At 39.1% G+C, this 23,915-nt stretch overlaps 1 protein-coding gene across 1 annotated transcript in view; it reads right to left on the bottom strand.

Annotated features, from left to right (window-relative positions):
- Positions 1-11,948: 11,948 nt before the first annotated feature.
- Positions 11,949-23,915, bottom strand: part of PAPSS1 (3'-phosphoadenosine 5'-phosphosulfate synthase 1) — a 47,265-nt gene continuing 35,298 nt past the window's right edge. The window contains exons 11-12 of the mRNA XM_075708978.1: positions 23,330-23,559; positions 11,949-12,371 (exon numbers count right to left, since the gene is read on the bottom strand). Coding sequence (XP_075565093.1) covers positions 12,233-12,371; positions 23,330-23,559 — 369 coding nt within the window. The 3' untranslated portion in view covers positions 11,949-12,232. The remainder of the gene's footprint in view (positions 12,372-23,329; positions 23,560-23,915) is intronic.

The raw sequence follows: 23,915 nt of genomic DNA, 5'->3' as shown, positions 1-23,915 counted from the left end.
TAGGACTTACAGCAAGAGAAAAATTATTAATTTCATTCATTTTCTTTATGACAGAAGTAGCCTGATGTCATTACACTAAATGTAGGCTTCCCTCAGAAGGAAATGAAACAAAAAACAACAAACCAAACTTTAGTGGCTAGATATCTCTTCTTTAAAAAGAAAAAATGTAGAGCAGAAAGGACCATGTTTCAAAAGTTCTACTCAAATAAATACACACTCCACAACTGTCTGCATAAAAGAAAGCTTAAATAAGCCCATAATTAAATCCTATTCAGTTCCTGCTTTTTTATTTGGGCAAAAGATCAGAGCAAATGCAAATAAGCGTGTCACATATGAACAGCAGGTCTGGCTGGTATTTAATTCTGAGGGAGACCAATACAGTCCTGCTTGTTCAGCAGAACTCTGCAAAGGGAAGACTTTTATTCTTCTGCACATATTTACAGAGAATGTTAAATTTTACCAAATAGGACAGAAGGGGAAAAAGAAACCCCTCAGCAACCGCTGAAGTTTTCGACAATATTCCAATCTTCCAATTAAGTCATTCTAATATACAAGACAGCAAGGCCTGCTCAGCAGTTTCAGGAAAAGACCAAGTACTGACTCCTGCAGTGAAACCGCAATGCCCTTTTTTTGCACTTACACAATTACTTTTCCAGGGACAAGGTTCACCTCTGAACGTAAAAGGGTGTCCTGGTTTCGGCTGGGATAGAGTTAATTTTCTTCCTAGTAGCAGGCATAGTGCTCTGCTTTGGATTTAGTAGGAGAAGAATGTTGATAACATGCTGATGTTTTTAGTTGTTGCTAAGTAGTGCTTACACTAGTCAAGGACTTTTCAGCTTCCCATGCTCTGCCAGGTGCACAAGAAACTGGGAGGGGGCACAGCCAAGACAGTTGATCCAAACTGACCAAAGGGCTATTCCATACCATATGACATCATGCTCAGTATAGAAACTGGGGGGGTTGGCTGGGGAGCAGCGATTGCTGCTCGGGAGCTGTCTGGGTATCGGTCAGTGGGTGGTGGGCAATTGCATTGTGCATCACTTGCTTTGTATATTATTATTATTACTATCATTATTATATCGTTATTATTATTATTACTGTTGTACTTTATTTCAATTATTAAACTGTTCTTATCTCAACCCAGGAGTGTTTCTCACTCTTACTCCTCCGATTCTCTCCCCCATCCCATTGGGGTAGGGGGAGTGAGCGAGTGGCTGCGTGGTGCTTAGTTGCTGGCTGGGGCTAAACCATGACAAAGGGTATCTGCCAGCACTGACTGCCGCAGAAACAAGGTCCAAGCGGCTTGAAAGTCTACCAAGGTAAGAACATGCTATGCCAGCTGTTCACATAGCAGCCTGTTCTCACACCAGTCTATGCAGAATTTTGCACTGCACCCATTAAATTAATCCCAGAGCATGAGCAGTAAAGATAGATCTGCTGTTATCCCATTGGGAATGACATCTTCTAATTAGCACAAGGTCAACAGGCCCAGAGAGGCTGTGACAGAGCTCATAGACATGCTCATGTGTAATAACCATCAATCTGCAGATTCAACTTTATATTTTCAGGATGGGTTGAAAACACTCATGGTACCATAGACAAGGGAAAAAACTAAAACATCAAGAAACTTGCCACTTTCCAAGTTCACTTTTCTGCCCTGCTACAATTTAAAAGTGCTATTGATTAAAATAAACTTAGCAGCTCTCGGATAATTGAAAGTCAGCTTAAAAACAAGAAATGGTGATGCTCAGTTCCTTGAACAAGCTTAATCTTGCAGCTTTTATGCAATGAGCTTTTTACTAAAGAGCCCTGCTTAAGACCAATGTTAGTGGAAACACTGAATTCCTTTAGCATTTTGGCTGTGATGATTTCAAGTTCCAACGTTCCCCCATCCCTCCCACTCACTGCAGGATTGGTATGTTTCTACTTGGAGAACAGCAGGCTTCTCTTTTGCTCCTTGTTTCCAAAGAAGCCTGTAACAAATATGCCTTTTTTATTATTTCCCAGTTTGTGCATCAGTACCATGGATGGTGTTAGAACAGTTCTGTGAACATTTTGCAAATGAAGAGCTACCAGATGCATCTTAATTGTGTCACACTGCAAACAAGGAGGCTTTCCTCCCTACCATGATTATTATTTTACCTTGAAATACTGAAGAATCACAGCCTTTATGTCAGATTAATAGCAAACGAGCTTTAATCTCTTTGATCCATATTGCTCATCATGGAAGCATTAGAGAAAACAAAATAGAACAATGGAGAGATGAGGTCAAAAGATGAAGTATGTATTATCAAGAGACATTAAGAGAAAAAGGCAATTCAGAACTCTCTACTTTCTTGATTTCAGTTCAGAATTTCAGTTGCTTCCATGTCGCTCGAGCTCATACTGTTTTTCCTCATTTTTGAGGAGAAACCATTCTGATTGCTGTACTAACAAAGTGATACATCATGGCAAGAATAAAAAACCTCCTACAAATAATTGCAGTGGTCTACTTCCAGATCTGGCACAAATTCTTTCAGCAGTCTTCACACTTACATTGCCACTTGGTGTTCCATTGATAGAAGCATATAGAAGTAGAGATAGAAGCATATGGAAGTAGAGCAGTCACAAGCAATTGCAACTATCTTTACCGTCTCTCTGGCTACATCAGAAGAGCAGTTTCTGCCCAATATGGAAAAATCTCAGGATTTCTGGAGCTGCAGCTGCTCCAGCCTTCACAGCTCTAGTTAAGAAGCAAAGGTTTATTGGGTTTGGTTGGCATGGAGTTAACTTTCTTTACAGCAGCCCATATGGCACTGCATTTTGGATTTGTGACTAAAACAGTATTGGCAACACACCGATGTTTTGGCTATTGCTGGACAGTGCTTGCACAATATCAAGGCTTTCTCTGTTTCTTAGCAAGTAGGCTGTTGACTGGAAGCCATGACATGAAAAGCAGCAGCAGAAGCAGAGAGATGGTGAGCTAGGACCCTTTGGTACATACTACAGTAACTGTTGCTTTCAGCTCCACAAAGCGGGGGGAGTGTCCCTAAAACCACAGACCACGAAAACACACTCCAGAGATAGTAAAAATAGCAAAGCTCACTGAAAAGCACACTCAGGAAACCCAAAAAATCTGGCTGTGAAAGAGATCCAGAATCTGCCACAGTGAGAAAGCAGCTGAGAGTCTGAAGAGAACCAGCTCCTGGAGCCCCACAAAGATAGCTAGTGTCCAGGTATACCCTAAGTATGAAAGGTCAAGGCCAGCAGGCCCAAGACAAATAATCCCAAAGCAGCTGAGGTTAAGGCAGCAACCTCATGGCAGACAATGCTTGCTTTTCTCATTAGAAAAGCAAGTGGAAGAACATTAGCACTCTACATGATTTCTTTTTACACCAACAAGGTTCAATATTTTGTTTACACAAGACTATTCTAGATGCACATTCCACCAGATAAAGTAGTGGTATTTGCCTTGGCTCCAACTCCGTATCTAATGTACAAGAGATCCAGTCCCAAAGTTCAGGGTCTCAGTTCCTCTTTTATTCCACTTCTTTAACTGGAGGGAAAGAGTTGTCTTTCCTTCAGATGCTTGCCTTCTAAGCCTTGGTTGGTTTGGAGCTGTTGTCTTAGCTTTCACTGGTTTCTTACCTGCATTTGTGGTAATGTACAAACCCAGAGAGCCAATATATACCAGCAACTTTCTTGTATGTGGTGGATGTAAAATGGAGTTTGACCTAAACTGGAACATGCTAGCTCCTCAAATACTGCCTACTCCATTTATAATCTTCTTTTATTCTTTCCTTTTATTTTTATTTGTTTCTTTGAATGCTTCTGTACTTTGTAATTTTATATAGACAAAATTTATGAAAACTTATTAACTGTTATTCTAGAGCAATGGTTTTAAACTTGTGAGCTGCACTTCCTAGAGAGTCTCACAGACTACCATTAAAAGAACCTCAGAAGATAACTAAACAATAACAAGATTACAAGCTGACTAATGCTCACTAAAACAAAAACCCAACCAAACAAAAAACCCCTACACACCTGTAGTAGTGTGCAAACCAAAAAAAGATGTAGGCCTCTGTTATACTGGCCCTGACCGAAATCAGAAACTCCATTGACAGAACACTCTCCAGCTCCTTCTCTCAGTTTTCATGGCTGACTGATGAAACTGTAAACTGCATGAATTCCCTTGTAAACTGCGATGCTTCCCTTGGCACATACAAGTCAAGAAAATTTTCAGCCTAAAGCAACAACAGAGTATTTTTATGAAAAAATGAAGATGCAAGAGTGCAATGTACTATGAGCACATTTTATTAAAATTGCACATGGAGATTGAGCAGACATTGAAAATTCCACAGGAACCACAAAATGCATAATAAATTCATACTGCATAAAATCCTCTTCAATGCTGGAATTGTTCACATTACTGGTAGTCTCCCTGGAGATATACACAGGCACAAATCTCTGTGTTTTAGTGGGCAGGCCTTCTTTAATTTGTACTGATCATTTTGTAAGCCACTGGCTAAAAAGCTCCCAGTTTACATTTTTGTCTATTTGGCTAGTTAAGATAAGCCTGTTTCTTTGGAAACCCCCATTGTATCACATTTAAGAAAACACTGACTTACCCCTTTTCTGTCAAAATAAAAAGGCTCCGTGTAGTCAGTCACAGACTTAGAGAGAGGAGAGTTAGCACACACTCTGCAGGCTCTCAATACTATCAGATTCATTTCTCCAGAGGCAGCCAGATCTTTCTTCAAGTTCATATTGATGAATGTCAATGATGTCTTCCAGAGTTAATGTCACAAAATCTATGTTGAAAGTCACCTACTTCCTCAGCATTAATCTCAAGATCTATAGACACATGTAGGATAATAATCAAACCAAGAGTGGGTAAAGAGGCTGAATTTTCTTTCATTAGTTACACAGTTATGTAGAAAAATCCAAAATGAGGAGTTGTTGCAAATTACACACAGGTGGAAAAAGTAAATTAAGTATGTCTAAATGAAAAGATGAGTTTGCTTGTTTGAAACTCTCTAGTGTAGGATTGGTCTAGATGGACCACAGTTTTCAGTTCATTGCCAATATTCAGCAAATCCGCAAACTGAAGACAATGCAACTGTTTGAATAAGAGAGAAAACACATTGGTCCCCCATCAAGACACATCTTTAAGGATGGAAATGGAAAGATCAGGACATTTATATTTAATTTTTCAAGTGCATTACTGTTATTCCTCCCCCCCTCCCCCCCCCGAAAACCACTGACTGAAGAATGTTAATTTCTTTCTGCACATCTTTTAGACAGAACATGCTGCTTTGAATTTGCATTTATATTCCAACTATGATTATAGAAAAGGCACAATATTCTTTTGAAAGAATTACGTATTACAAGATGTAGTCTTTTATTGTTAGTGCTTGAATGAGGCTATCCTGGAGTTCTCCACCACCAACTCACCATCTTTAAATACACTTTTCTGCAGCACATGAAGTATCTGACAAGAAATCCTCACAACATGAAGGAAGGACATCCCTGAACCAAAAGCTTGTATGAAAAGGAAATCAGCTATAGTTGTTTCAATAGTTGATGAAAATTCTGTCTGCAATCTCTACATAAGATTGACCTTTATGAGACTTTTTCTTTGTACAGAGGGAAAAATGACCAAACTGCTGCTATAAGTAAAATAGTCAAGAATGTTTACAAAGAAAAACTTAAAAACTTTAGTGTTCTTTGCAAAGCCATTTCATTGTGGAGCTCAGAAATGTGCATGTATTTAAAAATACTCACAGTAAACCAGTAAAAACTATGAAGAATCACTGCCATTCTGAGTGTCTCTAACTACCAAGTAAGGCAAACAGATTTTCAGCTTTCAGAAAGAAGCAGTATTTTTCCTTGAAGAAATAATGAACAAAGGAGTTATAAATAACTGTCTCTAATGAAGAAGTGTCAATAATACTTAGTATTTTGCACTGTACTTCTGATGTTGACTCTGATGGCATGTTTATTGCTCCGCTGTCACATAGTACGATAGGAAATTTTTGCTCATTAATTATAACACTGGATCTTTCAGACTGTATCCTAGTTTAAATATAAACTATAATAGTGCTAAACTTTTTCCTAGCAGAAAGTTATGCTTAAACATGATCTTCTCTCATGATTGTCTTCATTGTCTGGAAACAATTGAATCAAATGATCAAAATATTGTTTTTCACAGGTGGTAGACGAACTATAAACAAGGCAGAACTCCGTGACACATGAGCAATCCTGCAGACAACCTTCTGTGGACTATCCAGCTGCAGGTTTCCATTCTACAGTGGGCAACCCATTTGAACCCAACATTTAAGGGTCAAGGAGTGTCTTCTGCTTCCACTTAAGCCTTTGAGAAAGCTGTTAATGAAATCAAATTAATAGTACAAAAGCCTAAACATTTTCTCTTTCTCTGAGGAGCACTCCTGAAATCAGAGAAATGTTTCCATGTTAGAGGAGTGGGTTTGTCCTCCTGAACAAAATGTTGTGTTTTGTAATAAATAAAATGCACCAATGATGTTCAGGGAATATTAACACATGGACACTGGTGTCTCTCATCTGTCTCATCACAATTATTGCAACAGACTTTACTACCAATCATTACAGAAATAATTGATTTAGACCACAAAACTTTAGGCATAGGTCATCTGGGTGGAAAGCCTGGAGATCTGGGGGTGCTCAGCAAAAACTAAAAACTCACAGCTTACGCTGCAAGTCTTTTACTTGCAATCATAACTGCTGTTATGAGATGAAAATAAGTGGGTATGGCCAAAATGTTTGTATTCTTCTCGCACAATGCAATTTAGAGTGATAAGTGTAGGACTCCACAGACAAAACAGCTTTGCAGAGGATAAAAGCAAGATTTGGGCATTATTTCCACCCCACTGAAGTTTACACTGAAACTGATTTTTTTTCTCCTTTTATACATAGACAGGTAGCATTCTGACTACAATCATACTTCAAAGCATTGTGTAGATGGATTTTAACATGAAGGTCAGGTGACAGTCCTTATACTGAATCCAAGGCTCCTTGAGTTTTATGGTATATAAAATCTCTGTATTCTCTGTTTTAAGTCGGAGCCATTTACTGTCTCGGCATTCCAGATGTGGCTTTAAAGCAGTGTTTTCTAGCTTTCAGTGTAGTTGCCTCCCCCCCTCAACTTCAAAATGATATCAAGATGAGGTTTCTAGGGCAAATAGCTCTGGAAATGTTGAAGGCATGATTCTGGCTCACCCTCCTATAAAGAAGAAAAAAAGTGATTTTAATAAAGACTAAATAATGAAAAGGGATACAGGTAAAAACAATCCTAATGCCAGAAGAGCAGACAGAGCTTGCAGGAGACTCAAAGAAAACCCTTCAATGGACACTTCAAAAGCCTAGTAAAAATCCAGCTATATTCATAATCAAAGTTTTTTGTGAAATGAGAAAGCAAACTTAAAAGAGGCCCTGCTATTCCAGCCCTCAGGCTTTCTTCAAGGTAAAACAACACAACTGAGCAGAAACCTCAGCACAGTCTTCCTTTAAATCACATATTTACCCAACACCTGTTTGGCTGCTGGCAATGAACTCTCATATCCAATGAACTGGCCATTTAAATTTACCCTTGGCAATCTAGCTTCTCAGCTCCATCTTGTAAAAAACTCTAAACATGAAAAAATGGAACTAGTGTCACTCTCCTCTTTAACAGCATCTAGATCAGGAGTTTTGGTAAGCAAGTTTCCAAGACCAATTCATAAAGAACAACAAAATACTAATTCTGAGCTATCACTTGCTTTCATTCTAGCATCTAATTCAGCCAACTCACTCCAGGCTGAAGTCCGTATTATTTTACAGGTGGTGGTGAAGGATTCTGTGTCAGGTTTGAGGAGTAGAATACCATTCCTACACATTTCTTACTAGTGTTCATGCACCACAGTAAATCTCATTCCCACAGATGGATAAACAGACATGCATGCAAAGTTAGATGAAGATTCAGTTTCCATCTTAAATTTTCCTGTGGATTCTCCTATATTAAGTGAAGGAATAGTTTTCCCTTTCCCTGTCTTTGGAGATGGTGCCATAGATGCAACAAACTTATCTTCTGGCTCACAAGGAAGCAGAGATGAGAGCTTTTTTCTGTGTTCCTAGAGTGCCTAGCACACAAACTTAAAGGTTCATGACCAGAGATACAAGGGATGCTGTGTGTGTAAATACTGAAAGTGACACACACACACACGGTTTTGAAGCTGTCAGTGTTTACAGGGAAAGGGAGCAATACATTGATTAGCACCTTTAATCTATCAGGAAGGGAAAACGATCTGGACTACTCTGTTAGTACTTGGTCAGGATGCTCAAAGTAACTTTTATTCTTTTTGTAGCATGGAAAGGCAGTAAGTTTAACCCTCTGTGTGACCCACCTGTGGAACTTTTTGAAATTAAGGAAATATGAAATGCAAGGGAGGTCCAAACTCAAGCCAATTACAGTATTGGCTACACAGCTCATGGTAGACCTGTTCTGTTTCCACCACCACCATCACGCCAAGACTTCAACTCACTTCCTCCCCCTCCTGACTTCTACTGAATTATTCCAGATGTAGAAGCTTGGTTAGCTCCAAACTGCATCTAAAAAAACCTGTGACCTAGTCTACATTTTCCATTTCACATCTCTAATGTATTACCGAGTTGTTAGTGCCCACATCCCCTACTGAAAGGAAAAAAAAAAAATCAGACAGAAGTCAGCATCCTCAGCATTCATTTACTATTTTTCCATCACAATTTGTAGATCCTTACTTGAACAGTTACCCTGAACATTCAGGCTAGTCAAAAACAGGCATATGGGAGCTCACATAGGAAAACAGAATTCCCAGCCATGAGGTTCTTTAAAAAAAAACAACTTACCTTTTTCTTAATTTGCTCATAGGTACTCCAAGAATCAAAGTCACCTGGAATTAATCATTTCACCTAGGAGAGGTAGTAATCTTGTATCATTTATTTAAATGCAAAGATTAGGGTTTAGTAATCTCCACCTACCTTATTAATCCTTGTATTTTGGAAAGCTGAGTCCAGATTGTCCTTGTATCAGCTATATAGATCGAGGGTGTTATTACTTTCATACATCACATGCCCAATACATCAGAATGATCAGCTAGAAGTGAATAATCATCCTGAGACTGTACAAAAAGCACAGGATAATAGCCATAAATTATCCTGTGCAGGAGTAGCAGGCAAAGAACCATCTATAAGATAGATCAATGTAGAGGCAGAAGGTGGGAGGCAGGGGGAACACTTTTTGACATTTTTCATCTTAATGAACAGAGTAAAACTCCTCTTGATTGTTAAAGCAAAATGACCTTTAGAAAAAGGACATACTTGGAAGTTTGATTTTGCTGTTCTTCATAAGAAGAGAACACACCTATATAACTGCTTGAATTCATGATTCATGTACATACCAGTATTTTTCCAGTAAAAAAAAAGAGTTGTTTCAGAAGCTGAAGAAATGAGACAATGGAGCTTTTTATTTTCCCATCTGGAAAGTTAGGTCCTGCTTGTCCTCATATCCATCACATGGTTCAAGAGTATTATTACTTCTGTATGGCATGCTGCTGAGGTCATTGCCCTTTGGTGACAGAGCAGGTGTGGGAAGACAGGTGTTGGGTGCAACAACCATTACCTCATTAGTCCCATTGCTGCCTCCTGGAAGACACCCAACTGTTGTCTCAGAACACCCTCCAAATACCATAGCACCCTTAATGATGTTGAATCTACTGTTAAAAATTAGAATGTTAGGACTGGCCAACTGACAATGCTACCCACTGAGATAAGGCAGAGAAAAACTATAGAAAGAGAGACACTGGCAAAAGAATAATTGCTGGGGTAGCCCTTTCCTGTAAGTATGGCTTCCTTAAATAAGGCAGCTGCAGACAAAAGGAAAAATTTGAACTCTACAGTGAAAGCCCACATGATACAGGAAAATATTGTTGTATAGAGCAAGTCCTGCCCACAAATCAACCAGATGCTCCTGTTCTTAATCAGCATTATGCTGGGAATGCCGTGGCTGTTGGCTTAAAGTTAGAATAAACCTGAAAGCTGCTTTAATACAGAGCCTTGCAAGGAATGCTTTCCAGAAGCACTGTAACAACAGGGCCTCAGCATCAAACCAGCTAAGTATGAAAACTAGATCTGCTTGTTATCACTGTATTAATGTGCTTGAAGGCATTCCTGCTTCTAAATTAACTTTACAAGATGATTCACATTCATGCTCACCACTCCCACTTATCTTCCCAACTTCATATAGCACACATAGCATTTTTAAAACATTAACTTCTGTAGACTTTCACCTGTGTTTGCTATTCTGCCAAAATATTTTTATTATCTTTCATCATAGCTAGCAGAAGAATCAAACCTGACAGCAAGGAGTCCAAACTCCAACTTCGAACAGCTAATCCCATTTTAGCAGCTGATAACTCTTGTTCACCTTCATAGTTAAACTTGAAGTTTTGCATGAACAGCTGCACACAGATGAACTGACTCTTTCTTCTGGATTTCACACATCCTACATAGTGATACAATCTAAAAAGAAAGCCAAGTTTGAAGAAAATCTGGTCAGCAAACCTGAAGAAATAATCTTTACACTACCAAAACACAGTCTCAAGTAATTGTTGTGGTTTGCTAATAAACACGCCTCTTGTCTTTTCACAATTCTGCCTTACTTTCTATCAGAGGTAAGAATCCCATTAAAAGATACTTTCTACATCTCTTCAAAGAGACAGAGGAAGAAAAGAGAAGGAAGTAATTCTCAAAGCATTTGTCTTAAATACTTCTGTGAACAAGTAAACAAAGATTGCAAGCAGCATTTGTCCCATTCATTACACAGGTCCCTCATCACAACCTTACCCCAATCCAAAAAAAATCTAGATGAACATATGCTTCATCCAAGCTCAAAAGCAGGCCAGTATCAACATTCTAAAAACAATTTTGAGCTGGTTCCTCCTATATACATTGTTTAACAACAGAAAAGTAAGTTTCTGTGAGAAGATATGAGATAGTCTCTAGCTAATAAGCTAAGAGGGGTTATGACTGTTCCACTGATTACCTGGTTGAAAAGATCCCAATATGTCAGTGTTACTTTACACTTAGAGAAGTGTTTTACTTTTCATTTTTTATGTTTTCCTTTAGCAGTTAATGTTTGTCATACTGAATTAACTAACTTCAGTATTCTTGAAGAATCCTAGAAGAACATATGCTTTGACTTTCAAGCAAGCAAAGCTGAACTAGGAGAAGGTTACTCTTTGGAGACCTGGAAAAATAGCCAGAAAATTAACCTCAGGACTAAGCATTTGTACCACAGGAAATGCCAAGACCTAAGGATTTTTGGTTTGTGCCTTGCAATAATTAAACATGAATTCAAGGTTGGTCTGCCATACTTTTTTTAAAGTTGTAGTAGGATGAAGAAGTGTATCTGGAACCCAAAACTGACAAGTTATATCAAATGAAATAAAACATTCCCTACTGACATCTATGGCAACAAGCACATATAAAAAAAAAATCTGGATTAGTTATCAATTCAAAGTGAAAACTAGATACTTTCTTTTATTCATTACTTGGCCATCTTTACAGGTCCACAGCAGAAGAAAATCACCAGACACCTCAATGAACTCCAAAACTAGACAAAGAAAGCAAAAAAGTTTAATTATGCTACATAAAAAAACCTCTACTTTTTGATTACATATGGTGAGAAATTAGTGTTAAGTGCTTCTGGAGATGATGATCAGATAAAGATGAGGACACTTTTACAGATGTTTTAAAACTTATTTACTTTTTTGATTTACAGATAATCTATCCATAGTTAAGGGTCTAACCATTACATTTTCTCCTACAAACTACTAAAACCAGACACTACCCAGCAGTTTAAATAACATGAAAAAAGCTGCATCTATTTAACAGCTGCAGAACTCATAGGACAGAGGCAGTAAAATATAAAAAAAAAAAGACAAGAGTTAAAAATCCTACTGCAAGAATATTAACTATAATAAAAGAGAAGACATTAAAACCAGCAGCTAGTTAGGTGCCAGGACATAATAGAACCCATAAGGACAGGCAAAGAATGATGCTAAGTTAGGGAGAAAGAGTCTGTTTTCAGAGAAGAACTTCCTGACAGACACCACAACAAAGCAACATGAACGGTGACTGTGTGGTCCCCTTCTCGTAAATAAATCGGGCGTCAAAGATTGATCTGCAGTTAATAAGAGGCCTAAGCCTTCTCCAAGGATTTGTAGTATTCTGTCAGCACAGTCCAAGCCTTAGGAGCCATGAAGCCTTCCGGTGGGTTTTGTCCTTCTCGAGCCAGCTTGCGCATGCGGGTCCCCGATATAAATTCAAAGTCTTCATGGCTGAGAGAATAGGAGTGGGGGCAAGGGGGGACAGGAGAGAAGCAAGGGAGGGGGAAAAAAAGAACAAATTTTAAAAGCAGGCAAAATTGCTCATATTCCTTTTGCTTTCTTGATAATTTATAAAGTTCTTCTTGGGAGTATAATGCTGTATAGCAACTGTCATTTCCAGACATTCGGCCCACAATGCCAGTAAATCTCTGGAATATACACCCTCTACAATATTCAGCTTAGGTAACTCCTGAGGTTTAGCAGCATGGTCCAACTGATCTCCTATGGACTGAGCTGAGTCTGTGCTTCCATCTAGCCTGGCTCGCTCTCTATGAGGAAACAGGGAACTGCTGTTGAGAGAGCACCATGTCCTCCACCTCCTGTCTCAGTCTGCTGCCAAGCAACAGCAGCCATCCTGTTTTGCACCTCACCCTGCCATGGAAGCAAACCAGCCTTACGTGCTCTTTGAAGGTTCCAGTGCTGGTTGAAGAAGGTAATTTCAGTGCCACTACAGAATGTGAAAAAAAGAACATTGCACAAAATCTTAGTGAAGGACAGTTTGCAGAACAGAGAAAGTAAAAGCCCCACAGTCTAGAGGTAAGCTCCACAGCTGGGCCATTGCAAGCCACTGAGCACGCATATACATATATATATATATATATATATATATATATATATATGCGTATCAGAAATGTGGCACATACAGTTCAAAATAAAGAAAAAAGCAGGGGAATAATAAAAATACCTTCTACTAAAGATGTTTTTCCCTAAAAAACAGAATTCAGTTGGACAAATGCACAAATGAACCCAGATCAGGATTGTTTATCATTGTTAACATGACAATCTAAATTAATATTAACTTCTCAGGTATGTGGTCACAAGCAGCAAAAGCTCCACAAGTTACACTCTTACTCCTCAGAGGACTGAAACAGTAAAAGCAAGACAAGAATGACAGAGTTCTACCAAATGATCCAAAGGAAAAATTATTTATTCTTAAATTGAATATGGAATTTTACTTACGCCATTTGCTCAGTTTGCAACATGTATGGGTTACTCATTCTTTACTTGTCTGTTTGAAATAAAAGCCAAGTATTGATCTCAGATGCACATGCCTTAGATAGAAACAAGAGCCAAGTGTGCGCATCAGAGGGCAGAACTTGGCTCTAAGTGCTGAGCTATGCTCAGTAGGGTATGCAAGTTAGCAAGATGCAGAAAGCATTCCACAGTTCCCTTTCACAAAACGACTAGCCCCATAACTTTTTGATTTGGATTGTATACATTTACACAGCAGCACTGCTATACACGCTCTTTTCTTACTGCTCTCAATTCGGGACTGTGGCTTTCTGGAGCATCACAGTAAGGCAATAAACCCTACTGTGCTTCAATTCTACAAAATACAAATTACAGAAAAATGAAAACTTAAAGTTGATATAAGCCCATGGGAGAAAAAGTTATGTACTACTATCTATAATGCCTGAAAATTTTGTTCCTTAGCAGAGAGATGCCTACTGTTCACTAAAACTGCTTGAAGGTAACTTGCGTTCTTTGCAAAGAGCTATTTCTATAAAATATGTGGGGAAGTCATAAGCCTGGTTAATTCTAGCAAAAAAACCCCAACTAAGTCTTCAGATGATCGGAAGAGAAGAGTAAAGCAAATGCTATAATGTTCCTCCATGTGTGGTTTTCTCCACAGGGTGGTAGCAATACCAAAGTTTGAGCATTAAAAAAGGTTAGCTGTTTTATCCCCTCCTTGCCTGTTAAGTTTTCAGAAAAACACTCAACTTCCTCCTGTGCCCTACGAGTGAAATAAAGGTTCTAAGACAACAAATTTAGATATGCCATATAAATTTGCTTCAATAAGACCCCCAACTCCTTCTCTTCTTTTTATCCCTAGTTGCATAAAAAGCAGCTCTAGGAATCAGAGGCATCATCAAATGGAAACACGAGAAGAAGCTGAGAAGATCTACAGAAACTATAAAAAAAGGAAAGAAAAACATGAGTGAGGATCATTTAAGAAACATACTACATTCAGCATCTCATAAGATTTCTAAAAATGTTTCAAAAATTACTAATAAAAAGTGCAAAAGTACTCATGATGCCCTCTCATTATCCCAAACTCCTCTATTCAATGGGTTTTTCTTAAAAAAAAAAAAAAATTACCTTAATTGGTAATCACTAAAGTGACTCAAATGGAGCTTTGGCAATATAATACTGTGTACTGAAACAACACAGTAATTTTTGCCTTTTTAAAAATTACTGCATTTGCAATTTTATTGTTTCCAGTTTAATCTCCACTTTCATACCTAAAACAGAGTACTTGAATAACCACTCACTACTCATTGCCTTTACTAATGTTAAAATCAAATCTTTTGAATATCAGAAACTGAGATTTCCACTAAGCAGAAATACCTTATCAGTACTGGCACTGTGGTGTGATGTGAACCAAGAGCATTTTGAAATAAAACATATGAGTAATTTGCTTCTGTGGAAAAAGAAACCAGAAAGAAGAGTCAAGTAATTTTGTTCATAGTGAATTTTGAGGATATTAGGAGTGACTCTACTTAAAATGGATTTGAGCGGAACATGAGGTGGAAACATTTGACCAGTAAAGCCGCTATGAAATGTAAGTGCCAAAGCCATCCAAATTCCATTCTCAAGTGACATTTGGAATGACTCTCAATGAAACTTAACCCAAGCCTTTTCTGAGCATGGGATTTGAGTGCCATTGGAATTTTTATTCAGTGGCTGCTGGAATTAGCTTTCTTTGAGCCTCACTGTATGTCAATAAATGCTTGTAATATTGATTTGACCTTTTACTACCAATTGAGTTTGACCACTATTGACGTAATATTTGGTGCCAATACAATTAAAAGCATTCTCCAAAAGAAAGAAGAAAAAAAGGCAGAAATAAATCCACAACAAAAACGTGTCAACAGAAAACCAGTCTTGAAACATATTGAGACTGGTATTTGCTCCATGGCATAGCATCCTAGAACCCTATTACACTCACAGTGTGGAAAAAAAGCCTTACATACACACACTGTGAAATCTCCTTCCTTATGGAGGACAGGGCTACGCAGACAGAAAATACGTAACTTTTCTGTGCTCTCACACACCTACCAAAAGGAGAAAAGGAACCTTTTCTTACACTTCAGAGTGTGCCCTCCTTCCACACACAGAGCTCTACGTACATACAGACACCCACAGGTAGTATTTTATATTTGGAAAGCAGTGATTTATTCAGAATAACACAAGAACAAATTTGTGCTGTTAATTAATCTTCAGCCTATTCACAGTAATGGAGCATCAGACCCACACCACAAACCATGCACAGAAGATTAAGAATTCATACACCAGTCCTTTCCTTTGTTTCATTTACAAAGACTAATGTTTTAATCTGTTAAATGGATTTTCCTTTTTTTTTTTTGCATTCAGTAGTTATTTTTTACTATAATACCACAAGTGACCCCAGCAACAATGACAGCTCTTTATGCTTTGTTATGACCTCAAACACTCTAAGAGCAGTTTGTGAGAAGGCTAGGATTTCAAAGACCTTACAGTTCTCGTGACAAATCAAAGAAGTTATCACCAGTCTGCAAGTGGAAAATGACTGCATGAATACACCCGCAGTCCTACAGGAAACCTCTGCTGTATCTCTGATCTGTCAATACAGTACCTTAACACAGCGACTGAGGAGAATATTTTTTCCACTTCAACAATTATTCCCTACAGGTTTAATCCAAGTATAAAATACCTATGTAATTGATTTTTCACTTGGGAGCACTAAAGATCAGTCATAACCTTGGGAACCCTGACCTTCCGTTAGTGTATCCGGCACTGCGCAAACGACCTTCTTGGAATTCCCATTCTCTGTGGAGGGCAATGTCTGGTGCTCTTGAGGTCTTAAGAAATTAATCTTAAATACAAGACTCATGATAAAAGTACAGACCATTCATTCATAGTTTTGCCTATTCATAAAAATATGTTTTTTAGAAAGAAATGTATGGAAATAAAACAATAACATGACTTATTCACCCTGGTCTGGCTTCAAAACAACTGCCATGTTCTACTCAGCTGGTAAACTTTAGATCCAATTAATTCCTAGCACAATTCACAGCCTCCTTATCTGGGGTTCAGTCCTTTAACAATTCTGCTCCTCCAACTTCATGCTTCCTGAACAGGAACTATCATGAGGTGAAAGCTAACTTTACAACCCTTTTCAGAAGGATTTTCACTGAATTTAAATTTGCCTTTGCAGCATCAAGTCATGACTTACACCGTAACTCCCACAGGAACATAACATTGTCCCCTACAGCAACAAATCTTTGTTATATCAGTCTATGGTATGCCTTGGGAATGTCCCATGATGCTGAATGAACTTGCTTGTATCAGCTAGGTTCAAAACCTAACTAGCCATGAACAAACTCTTTGTGAAAGTAGAACATAATGTGATTAATATCAACATATGCAAAGCAAATCCTTTACCTGCTGTGAATGAAATTCCCTTCTGACTGGCAGGAGGGTTTAAGTCTTCTGAGCTGTTGTAGTGTTTCAATGTATCCTAAATTACATACTAATGTTAATTGAGAAACCGTATTTCACATAGCTAAATTAAGGAGGACAGTCAAGTGTGCTTATTTCAGCCTCTTAACTATCACTTTAAAAATCAGGTATCACACCAAACAAATTTGGGAACAGAATGTACTTAGTTGGAACAGCTGTCCTGTAAGTATGACTTGAAATATTAAAGCAGTCACAACAACCATACTAAAGGTCCTGTGAATAAACTATATAAAGATAAAATCTCTCCTCTTCACAGATACCCATGCTTCATTCACATTTTACAAAAAGCATGAACAGTCTGTTCCAGTAACCTTATTTATGGGCTGCTTTTCACCAAAATGATCTCATGAGTTTTCTTTCAGGACAAAAAGAAAAAAATCCATTTTTCCAGACACTGCTGTGGCTTTTTTAATTGCCAGACTAATTTCCTTTCTTAATTGAGTTTTTTCTCAGCAGCAGTCTGTGGCTGCATTTTATAGGACTGATCTTCTGTAAAGAATTGGGAATCTCTGCTCACCCAAACAACTACTATTACTAAGCCACCAATCCCAAATTACACTTGTCTGTGGTAAGTGTTTGAGAGGCATTTTTGGCTGAAGAAACACACTAAATGTTACTTCTGAAGGGATTTCGGCATTGGGTAGGGATTTTGGGGGGGCGGGGGGGAGGGGGGGTGTTGGTTGTTTGGTTCTTTGGTTGTTTTTTCTTTACAGTTCAGTCTAATAGTGGTTCACAGATCACGCATTCATTTGTAATTTCTCCATTATAACTAGAATTCTTCCTACAAACTTTTCCAAATCATGTTTGGACATATTCAATTATTGATCCAAAATTCTATGAAATCAAAAAGGGTAAAAACTATGATAAGCAAAGGACTGTACCAATATTCATACCAGTTTCTATATGTATTATTTCTTCAGAATTCTATGCAAGTGAAAATGCTCAAACTTCCCACAGAAACTTAGATTAGGCTTGCTATCTGACTTCAGCATTTTTTTTTTTTTATATTATCCTCATTTTGACCACAGGGAAAATAAAATTAAGTTAGCCCTGCCTGTGCTGCTACACATTGCTTCAAATGCATTCCTCAAATCCCTTTCCTAAATCTTAGTTTTAGACATAAAAACATGTTTTAAGACTGTGATTCCATGAGGTGCTAAACCTAGTTCTAAGATGTCCAAGAAACAAATTAAAAATTGTGGTGGCTTCATGAGGGAAAATACAAATATAGTTTCAAGTCATTGGTTGTTCACAGGTCTTAGTATTTTAAAGGGTAACTTTAGTCAAACAGTTTATATAAGTTAAACTTCGTGCACCACTCTGCAACTACAACTGCTGTGCAGCTAGTATAAAGGCTTTTACATCAGTCTTTTCTTACCCCCTTTCCTCACACACAATGCTCCATGATTACCCCTGAATGCAATCAGGATATCTCTGCCTTTCCTTACAAACAGGGGCACATGTAGATAGACTTGCTGCCAAGTGACTTCAGCTCCAACACAGCACCACAGCAGCTCAACACTCTTAACCAGCAGTGTGAGGCCATGAGACTCAAAGTTAACAGTCATGTTCTCCAGTCTGTTCCCAAGCAGATATACCAGGTCTACTGAAACTCCAAGGGCAGCTTGCATTCTGGGGGATACTAATGGAAGTGAGAAACAAACTTAACTTCTATATCAACTCCACAAAACTGCACTTTCATGGACACCTTTGGGAGCTGAAGACCTTAAGAACAACAACCTCTTAGAATCACAGGGGGCGCACCTGAGAAGTGCGTGCCTTTGTCACTAATTTGGAGGCAGGGCCAGCGGTAGGCTTTTTGATGCTTCCCAGGTTTGCCACCAGGTCATAAGCAGCTTAGCCACAGCAAGGTATCACATAGTTGCCCAATATCTTATGGTACGTAGCTGACCAGTACCAACCCAGCATGTGAAAACCTACCCCCACAGGCATACGGGGAATGCTATCAGCAAATGTTACATCTTTCTCATAAAAGCTGAGCATGAATGTTTTGAGATGTCACAAGCAAAGCAATTCTGCCACTGCTGATGCTGCAGCCCCAAGCTGTCAGACATCCTTCTGGCAGTCGGATCAAGCTTTTGGTAACCTCTCACCACTAGCCAAAGACTCATCCCTCACTATCCCCATAGCTTGGGATTGCCTTCAGAAGCAGAAAGATAATGCACCAACACCAGCGAAGAGCCCAACTGCAATAACCTCTGCATATCTTTGCTGCCAAGCCAGCTGTGGGTCCAACTCTGCCAAATTAGAGAGCCACCCAACACAGCAGATGGTGTCCATTATGGCTTCTCACAAGCACCTTCCCAGATAGAAGAGTCTAGGAGGCCTGAAAGAATAGATGACCACTCAGGGAGAGAACAACTACTTCAAGCAGCTAAGACACACAGCGCAGCTATAGCTCAGTCCAAGTGAAACCCACTTGTTGCCTGCTGTGCATCCATTAGCGATGTAAATTTGTGAATTGCCTAGTTGGCTGTCAAGTCTCCAAGCCTCAAAGCACTGAGAAAGGTGCAATAGAAATCAAGTTACCCATTTCCAAAACAAGTCGGAGCAATGCTTCTATGCATACAACCCTCTTCCCCACATTTTCATGCTGGGTTTTGCACCAGGTAAGTGGTGAGCTCAGGAGAGATTTCCATAAACATCACCATTTCACACCCAAGGGCCTTCCACCAGTACTGATCCTCTCATGTTTCCAGACAATCCTCTGTTCTCTGCCATCCTCCTTACAGAGTCAAACACCACATGGTCCAGGAGTCTGCCACATTTTCAGTATTACACAGACTATCTTAAAATACAGCCAGCTGCACCCACCCAAGCTCTAACTGTGTCTGGAGCCTACCACAGTGTTCTGTCTATTGCAAGCAGGAGCAATAATGGCGCTCTCTTCCACGAGTCTCCATGTGTCAGCATTGCCATCTAGAGGATTGCTGCCACACTCCAGTCCACCCTGTAGTTTACAAACAGCATCTAGGGAAGGACAGGACAAATGGTCTTACATTCTGACAGCAGCAGGGCAAAACTGCACACTAATAGCAGCATGGTCTTTTTTCCAAGACAGTGACAGAAACATGAAAAAAAAAAGCCTCAAACCAAAGGGTCCCCACAGGCATGATGAAAGGATAATAGGGTATGCATAATGCAGTCTGTGACAAAAGGCAAAACATGTTACCACAGAGATTTTTTTTTTTAATCATTTACTCTGGCTAATGACAGAGGTACAATTTTACTCCCCTTGACCTAAATCAAATCTATCCTGCTAAGAGTACAGTATCAATGATCACAGAATCAATATTCTTCTACAAAGGTTTTCTGTTCTGTGCAATGGGAGTTCTGGCCTCTCACATTGCTACTCCCCTTCTATTCCAAATTATTAAGAAGTGACACACCAGTATAACTATTTCACTTTAATCTTTGTGTATTTATCTTCTAAAACTTGCTGAATTGCTTGGACAACAAACAGGACAAATACCCATGGTATCTACTACAACAGCCTTTTGAACCTTATGTCATAATGGTATGTACACAGGTTTGCATAAAACTAGCAATATTTACATCACAATCTAGTTACTGTGCACAGCAATGAGGACTTTTAGATGCATCTCAAATAATGAAAGGCACAAAGGCAGTGAAGTGTTCAACGGCTAGCTAAGAGGCAATAAATTTAAGAGAAGACCTTCATGTCATATACACTAGGAGTATCCTTCCCTCTGATTTTATTCCTCCTAATGAAAATACTGTATGTATCAGGGCATAGCTCTGATCTGATGCTACTGTCCATAGCTTCACTTGAGAAAAAAAAAGCTGCTGCAATGCTATCCAAAGAGAAGCTTCACAACACTAAGGAGAAGCTTATGCTGGAATGCTGCCTATATGGGAGGGAGGAGGAAGGAAGAACAACATCAGCAAACTGCAACTGCTAAATAAGCGTCCTTGATTAGCTTCATTTTTAAAACATCTGCAATGTATCAAATCATCAAATTTCTAAACACATATGGACGTCGTAGAGTAATACACAGTGAAACTATTTTAATTCTTGTCAGGTTTCAGCAGATTTGCCTTTATCATGCTGCTTATGATTTCCAAACAACAGAAGAACATACCATAAAGTTATATTTACTTATGTAAGAGGCAATAACGCATTGCGGCTTTTAAAAATAAAAGCAACCAATTCAGGTACTTGGAATTTACTGCTGAAATATAAAGCAGTTACATAACTTACAATCAAGGTTAAGCCAGCACACTATCTACTAATAAACATAATTCATGGTAAGAAAGACACAAGCTGCTGAGTAAAACCTGTTGGCTGCTAAGATTGAAGTGGTTCAGGTGGATCTGGACTGGCAACATAAGGGTGAATTATTTATAGCTCGGTGGGCCCATGACACCTCAGGCCATCAGAGAAGAGATGCAACATATAGATAGGCTCGTGATCGAGGGGTGGACTTAATCATGGACACTGTTGCACGGGTTATCCATGAATGTGAAACATGCACTGCAATCAAGCAGGCCAAGTGGTTCAAGCCCCTCTGGTATGGAGGATGATGACTGAAATATAGATATGGAAAGGCCTGGCAGATTGATTATATCACACTCCCACAAACCCACCAAGACAAGCACCGTGTGCTCACCATGGTGGAAGCAACCATCGGATGACTGGAAACATATCCCGTGCCCCATGCCACGGCCTGGAACACTATCCTGGGCCTTGAAAAGCAAGACCAGAAAAATGGTGGTGATTAATTGGAATGTATTGGAAAGTAGATGGTATAGATCTACATAGATCCATAGATATAGGAGGGGTGGATATTGTCCTGGTTTCAGCTGGGATAGAGTTAATTTTCTTCCTAGTAGCAGGCATAGTGCTCTGTTTTGGATTTAGTAGGAGAAGAATGCTGGTAACACACTGATGTTTCAGTTGTTGCTAAGTACTGCTTGTGCTAGTCAAGGACTTTTTCAGCTTCCCATGCTCTGCCAGGTGCACAAGAAGCTGGGAGGGGGCACAGCCAGGACAGCTGACCCAAACTGGCCAAAGGGCTATTCCATACCTTATGACATCATGCTCTATATAAACTGAGGGGAGTTGGTTGGGGAGCAGCAATCACTGCTCACGGATGGGCTGGGCATCGGTCAGCGGGTGGTGAGCAATTGCATTGTGCATCACTTGTATATTTTTTTTATCATTATTATAATTATTATTATTTTCTCTTCCTCTGCTGTCCTACTAAACCGTCTATATCTCAATCCATGGGTTTCACTTTATTTTTTTTTCCAATTCTCTCCCCCATCCCACTGGAGAGCAGGGGGAGGCAAGGTGGCAAGAAAGCAGCTGTGCAGTGCTTAGTTGCTGACTGGGGTTAAACCACAACAATTGTCACAAGCCACAGTGACACCCTTGGAAACTTTTATACTCTGTGTAACTGCAGTATAAGCAACTGAAGAAGAAGAGATAAGAGATGGGTTCATTTTTACAGATCATTCCATCCCATGCCAATTTCATGCTTTCAGAGATGAACTGTGTTGTACAGACATCCTTCTTCAGTTAGAAGCAGTAGAAAATTGTCAGAATATAAAAAATACAAGTTTTCTTTAGAAAAACATCTCGCTTGACAGTTTGTATTTCAGTACTAACTTCAACTGCAGTTTGATGTAAAACAAAAGTACAGTTCAATAATCTGAATAAAGGGGTTTAAACTAAAATGACAAGTCATCTTCCAGTCCCACTTACTGACACCACAGCAACACACACAGTGAGTTTTGGACTCCGGTATGCCACACAAGTGAAAAATAATATTGGACCATGCAGAAGGTGAAATGACCTGTGCTGCAACTGAATCAAAAAAACCTCACAAACAAACAGAAAAAACCCCACCCCAGCTGAAAATCCTGGGACATACAATGGACTTAGGGCATCATTTTGCATTAAACAGAGCAAATAGCTATCTGCCACCCTCTCCTGTCCACTATCTTCTCCCTGATGCACTGTCTCATTGTTTCTCTTCCATCATATTTGATGCATACTTGACACCTGAGAAGCATATTTAGAAACATAAACCAGCAGAAAGCTAATCTTACCATTATAATAAACAGTAATATTTTTCTGTGGATTTAGCAATCTGTGCCAGCATGTTCCAGAACTAGAGAAACTCCAGTACCTGGGAGGAAAAGGGGAGCTTCCAGTGGCAGCTAAAGTTGGATCAGGTTAGTTGTGCTGTGAAACAGCACCCAATCATGCTCAAGTCAAGTTGCATTCACGATCTAAAACCACATCTAAACACTGACATCTTTGAGCAATATGAATTTAATTAAAAACAATTTTTTTTATGTGGGCAGAGGGTAAAAGGCAGTTATTGCTCAAAAAGTCTTAGAACAAAAATACAACTTACTGATCAGAGTCATAATAATCCATGCACTTCTTTTTCTTGTTATAAGCTGCAACTCTGAAGGGTACAATTTCCAGTGCTCGGAGGCCTGGAGCCATTGTCAACACTTTGGCACCATGGGTTGGTTCATACAGATCTTTCCCAGTATCAGGGTGTGGCATCCCTGCTGGATCTCGCCCTACAATGTAGAAGTTCGCTCCTGCAACCATCCGCGATCTACAGTGCCACTGAACCTAGAACAGAGACGGGGAAAAACAGTTAACAGAAGACAACGGTCAAAATATGACCCTTAAAATGTGCATGCATTGTATAATTACCACTTTTTCCCCTAATCAGACATGATTTTTACTATGGAGCCACAACAAAACAAAGAATCAGTTACATGAATCACCACCAAACTTACAGCTAAGATATACTATTCCCCTGTTTCATTTGCACATCAGGATACTTAAAGTTACTTTAGCACAGTGTTCGGAACCGTAGAATCAGGGCAAGAAAGATGGAGCTCATCCATTTCTTAGCTCGGTTCTTCCTGATGTTGTCACCCTCTATCCTTTTCCTTTTATATAAAAAGATTAACACAAAAGCA

Source organism: Pelecanus crispus, chromosome 4 (genome assembly GCF_030463565.1).
Source record: "Pelecanus crispus isolate bPelCri1 chromosome 4, bPelCri1.pri, whole genome shotgun sequence".
NCBI classification, from domain to species: Eukaryota; Metazoa; Chordata; class Aves; order Pelecaniformes; family Pelecanidae; genus Pelecanus; species Pelecanus crispus.
This window is presented reverse-complemented; position numbering and strand designations above follow the sequence as displayed.